Below are 5,882 nucleotides of genomic sequence, written 5' to 3'. Positions count from 1 at the left end.
GGTATGTTCACTTTCAATCAGCAAACTGAGCACTGTGGCGATCATGTGCTACCGCCTGACTAGATGGATTCATCATCTTCCATAAACTCAATAACAAAACTGAATGTCCCCGGGGCCAGGGCCAATTAAAATGTAACCTGGTTAAAGTGTTTCATGCTTGGCTGGGCTGAAGGCAAACTGTTTCAAACAGGAATTATCCCTGGTCTCCCCATTAGTAACAGCGCCACAGGACAATTAAAGCRGCTGTCATTGTTGCTCCCCAGATGAGGAGCAGGAAGCGCAAAGCGCCCTGGATAAACAAGCGCCTCACAGTTGAAGATTCACTCATTCATTTGCCTGTTTTCTCAACATTCAGTCCACTTTATGAAAGGTCAAACGGGTTAAGAAAAAGCAAACATTTTTCTTGTTATGCATATTGTGAATTTGTCCCCATTTACTCCGAATATTGAATTTTGACCCAATATTTGGTCAAACTAACCCAACCTATGACCCAACAGCTTCAACCCAGAAATTGGGTTATAAAAATAACCCAGCATTTTTTACTGTGAATCCATAAATTTGGGGGTTTAAATGTAAAACAAGAGTTAAAGTGAGAAAAGCGTAAAGAAGCTAAAGTGCAAATAACTGAAATTATTTTTAATGAATATTCTTAAAGGTCAAAACCGTGTCTGAGGTCTTACAGGAAGAGACTTTATCAAAAAAAAAAAAAAAAAAAGATAAAATGTTTCAGTTTGAAGGAAGAAAAGACTCTTGGAAAACTTTAAAATAAGGTATATTGACAAAAGAAAAAAAGCCTTTAAAAGTTTGAAAGATTTTGTATTAAAAAACAACAACAAACAAATCAAATCAAATCAGTTGAGCAACATTTTTTTTCCAATAATCAGTTTAACAATCTTGCAACAACAGAAGAAAAAAAAAAACCTGCTTTCAACAAATGAAAAACAGATGGAGTCAAAACTTGATGGATGTTTTCTTCCATTTGGTTTTCTGGAATCTACTAAAGAAATTAAACTATAAACACATTTATCTTTACACAACATTCTGCTCTATGTTCTTGCTACACATGATCAGTGATTAACTTCTCACCTTTTCTGGAGCTTTTACTTCCATTTCCAAAAATTACAAGTACAAGAGTTTAAATCATATTGAAGATTTTTGCATTTGATCTGTATTGTTTTAGGAATGAAAAAACAAAACAAAATCATCATTAGAAAATTTTACATTTCAGGCCACAAATAAATATTTTGTGTCCTTTGTTCATCATGGCCGACTTCCAGTTGTGTACAACATGAATCCCAAACAAATCAAAAATCAGTGTCTTAGAAAATCTGAATGTAGAAACTTGTTTGGTGCAAAACTTTATATCCTTTTTTTATTTCTGTGTTTGTGCTACCCCGTGACAGAAAACCACCCCGGTCAGTGAGCCATATTGGCCATGTGAAATYCCCCCTGCTGGGTCCAGTTTTCTCATGTTAGGTTTTGATTGGCAAAAAAAAAAAAAAAAAGCACAGCCAAAACATTTACTCCTACTGTGTAGAGAATAGCCATGATTTAACACTAGAAATGTTGAATCATAATTAAGGCTTTTGCTATATAAAAAAAAAGCATCATGTTGTGTTGATATACTGAAGATCCATGAGGGGAAACAATGATTTCCTCAACAGCAAATAACTAACAACACTCCTAAAACCAAAAAAWTTTTCTTTGGAAATATCAAAGTCCAAAAGAGCAACAATAAAAAACCTGTAATAAAAATTACTTAAAACCTAAACACAAAGAGCAAAGAAAGGCTTCTGCATCCTCAAAGTTAAATAAAAACTAAAACACATTATTAAATGTACAGAGAAACTGCATGTTCCACTTAATGTGTGAACTAACAGAAGTGTTAGTGACAAACAGTGCAGGTGGGCCTGGSAGGCTTTACTGTGGCTCGTCCCTCGTTTCGGGCTCCTCCTTCATCTTCTGCTCATGCATGCGACTCCAAGTGGAGCCTGAGGAAGCGGAAACGACACTTCATGAATAAACAAAACAAATCAAAGTGCTACAAAAAACACGCAGGCTTTAACAAACAAAAGCAGAAATGGAAACCGGTAGCCACTTTCACTCACTCATCTCGGTRAGTTTCTGTATCAGGGTCGAATCCCCTCCAGGTTTGCTGCATAAAAACAAACAAACTCAGCTGAAATGCACTTTGAATCCTTTGACAAACTTGATATTTAATTGGTTCCAAAGCACAGGAATTGTTATTTCACGCTCTAACACAAAACATTTAAACTGGAAAAAAGAAAATCCTTTCTTATTTTATTCACAAATATGCAACAATATGTTTTGGTTAGGAGTTATAAAACATGACAGCGTCTCATTGGTAAAGCCCTGGCTAAAGTATTCGACACCAACCTGCCGTCTGCTTCGTCCTGCCCGTCCACGTCAAAGCGCAGCTTCTTCAGAGGTTTGCTGGCGGCGCTTTGGTCCATCGCTCTCTTGTGGGAGCGTTCGCTGCTGTTGACCATCTGGTTGATCCTCTGGAAGCGGTTGSCCAGCTGCAGGAACGGAAGAGACCAAACCAGAGAGGGAAATTCAACCGACTGCACAGTTGTCCTCTAGATTTGGGCGATATGGACTTGAAATCTCATCGCGATATGTCTAGGTGTTCATTGTGAAAAATTCAAACAGTATTTGTAGAAATTAATCAATTACTGAACACACTCAAAACTCAMAAACGTTAACTTTTTACACAATACTTCTTGGGTACCTTAATATTGTCTTAATGGAGCTGATGGAAAATAACTGGTGGTATAACTTTTCTTTCAYGGGTTTACCGTGAATATTGCAGTGCCTTACAAAAGATACTTTGAAACTTTTCACATCTTATCACAAACTTTTACGTTGACATTTTATCTTATAGGCCAACACAAAGTAGCACATCATTGTAAAGGAAAAGGACACAGTTTTTCAAACTTTTGTATTAATCTTCAAAGGGCATCTTTCTTTAGATTAAACCTTAAGAGTCAATTCTTTGAAAGGACTTCCACTCCTCTTACAGCACATCTACAGACTAATGTCTGCCCATTCTTTTTCCCAATACACCTAAGGTTCAGTCAGATTTCATCAACTTGAAGCTAAATCTCCACCCGAGTATTTGCTTTTTGCAGCCTCTAATTCTGATAACTACTAGTACTCACTCCAAATGATTCACCGATGGACACCAACATTCTGCAAAGGCAAAATACAGAAATGCGTTAAAAGCGCCGTGTGTATTTAGAGTGGGTAATATTAAACTAACCGACAAAAGGGCAGGACTGACCTGGAGCGAGGAGTCATGATACCCGGGGACATGCGGGAGTTTCTCAGAGGGGAGATGTAGACGTTGTTGCTCCCAGGCACACGCAGAGGAGAGTTGGGTAACTTGTATGGGCTGCGAGGAATTTGAGGTATTGGAGAAAGGGGAGGTGGCTGCRAAAAGTAAAAGAAGTGACGTTTAATAAGTACCAACGTTTCTGAAATTATTTTTATAAAGACTGTAATTGTGACTTGCGACGCCTCACCCTGGTGGACGCGTGTTGCAGGATATTTGTTTTCAACTTCTGCATGAACACTTGGTTGTAGAAGACAATGATGGAGTCGTAGTGGCCCTCGGCAATCAGCACGTTCTTGAAGGTCTGCAGAAGTCAGAGAAACGGTTGCGAGTTTAGTTTGAACTTTAAACCAGTTTGCGTCAGCAGCGTGGAATGTTTTGTCAGGCTGCGTCACCTCCTGGTTGGTGTTAGTCATGTTCTTGTAGGCCGAGACGATGGACTTGAAGCGCAGGTCGACACTCTTCACTTTGCATATGGCGTACATGGCCGACATCATCAGCTGACAAAGAAAGAAAGAAACAAAGAAAGAAAGAAACAAACAAAAGAAAGAAAGAAAGAATGAAAGAAAGAAAAAAACATAGAAGTTGGAGAAAGATGAAAGCACCTCAGAAAGTGAAATAATGGGAACTCCAGTCAGTTTTAGTACCTGGTCCAGGTGGCGATCTCTCATCAGCTCATACTCGTGCTGCAGGGTGTACTGAAACAGGGTCCATATTATGGGCTCCAGCTCAGGGTGAGASGACAGCAGATATGAGCAGAGAGTCTTTAGCCTTGTATAGGCCAGGCGGTACACTACAAATAAAAGTAAAATAAATAAATAAGAGATAGGAGAAAAGTGGGTGATAGGAGGCAATCAGTGTGTTAAATTAGCAGCTACAGTGTTTAACAAACGATTTGTATTCAACTTATTACATCAAGTCATAATATAACCAAAGAATTGAATGGGGAATCACCTTTTAAAATTTTCTTTGAGATGAGTGTAAGTTCAGATCTATTAATCAGTTTTACTGGCTGGATTCTGTAATCACCCCTTTCCTACATGAACTCAGGTGATATGTTAACATTCGCCAAAGAGGCAGTACCACAGCCATCCTTATAAAAGAACGATCAGAACAACTGAAACGYATCTTACATTTTTTATAGAACAGACTGAGGGAGTTCGACTTTGGCTGCCTCGGAGCTTGGCAGGGCGCCTGGGAGGTGGACTGAGAAGCAGCGGGCTGCCGGGGCGGCGTGGCCGGGGAATCAGGAAACAAGACCCGCGAGCCTGGGCGTGTTGGTGTGAGATATCTGCAACATGCAATACAGAGAGCAGAGGGAGGAGTCTGTCAAACTAGCAACACGGAGCCCAGAAACTTTAATGATAATCTAAACACTGATAAAGCTTCAATGCCATGTGGAGAGGAATCTCATTATGACTCATGGAATCGACCAATCCCTAAAACGGCGTTTATGATTCATAGTGGTTTTGTAATAGCTGAAACGTCCTTCTACGTTTCACAAGAAGCCAAAATCAGATAGGTAGCGTGACAACGTACAGGTCAGCGGCGGTGTGGCTGTGCTGCAGCGGCTGGCTGAAACTGGCTGGAGTCTCCACCGGCTCCGCTGCTGCACTCGCATGCTCCTGATTCAGAAGCTCAAACAGCGGAGAGCCCTGCAAAGACACAGATATTTACCTCTGACTTTGTGCATGTGCATCTTGTTCATGCAAAGAATCGCTGCTCTCCACACTGATTAATGTATCTCACACCAATTCATCTAAAGGAGAAAGTCTAATTGCAGTGCTGCTCTAAAATTTTCCTGCATCTGATCAAAGAATATTTACTCACCGTCTGTTAAAGCTCTGCTCTCTGTATAAGTGTTATGCAATAACCTGATAAATTGTTCGGGCAACAAAGCAAAAGCTTTGTGTCTCCATGTACTTTGATAAAGTTCAATATCTTCAAAGCAACCAAACCTTTAATGGGTGTTGTTGCTAGCAACAACACCTATGGTTTGATGCTGGTAGGATGCTGGACRACTGTTRCGGAAAGAAATGGTAGTTTATTTGAATTTGTTGGGTTATTTGCCACAAAGTTCACAAATATTTTATAACAAAGGTAAGAGATCTGAATGTTRGCTTGCTTCAGCCATTAGCAAACTAGTTTTAGGACATATCTGGATTCATTTGGGAAGCGATGATCTGAAGTGATTTTTAAGAGTTTGGAGGAAGTCTTTCTTTGTCGTTCCACCAACTTTAGTAAAACACCCCACAAGCATGATGCTACCATATTCACGTACTTTGATTTTGAATTAATTCACAAATACAAGTGTTTTTATTGTGAACAAAAAGCTACACTCAACTCTTCAGATTTCAAAGTGATGTGGCATATATTTTTATTTGCACCTTAGTTCAATATCAGTCATCATRATAAGTTGGACAAAAACAAATTTCCCTTGCAAAATTTTTATTTAAATAAAAAAGCAACTCAGATATCTATGAATAGAAAACAGGGTTTCCCTCAGGGTATTATAAGCCTGGAGGGC

General features: G+C 39.3%; 1 protein-coding gene across 1 annotated transcript; it reads right to left on the bottom strand.

Moving 5' to 3' along the window:
- Nucleotides 1-1,327: 1,327 nt before the first annotated feature.
- LOC103475858 (retinoblastoma-associated protein-like) lies at nt 1,328-5,016 on the bottom strand (the record flags this gene model as incomplete). Its single annotated transcript, XM_008427784.2, has 10 exons — nt 1,328-1,991; nt 2,109-2,155; nt 2,398-2,540; nt 3,183-3,213; nt 3,305-3,453; nt 3,546-3,659; nt 3,751-3,855; nt 4,003-4,148; nt 4,489-4,646; nt 4,895-5,016. Coding segments are annotated over 10 exons (1,086 nt in total), but the record flags the coding sequence as incomplete, so codon positions are not given.
- Between the last annotated feature and the right edge of the window lie 866 nt (nt 5,017-5,882).

The sequence above is a fragment of the Poecilia reticulata genome, linkage group LG14, assembly GCF_000633615.1.
Source record: "Poecilia reticulata strain Guanapo linkage group LG14, Guppy_female_1.0+MT, whole genome shotgun sequence".
Taxonomy (NCBI): Eukaryota; Metazoa; Chordata; class Actinopteri; order Cyprinodontiformes; family Poeciliidae; genus Poecilia; species Poecilia reticulata.
Note: the sequence above shows the minus strand (reverse complement) of the source record. Positions and strands in the feature narration are given on the sequence as shown.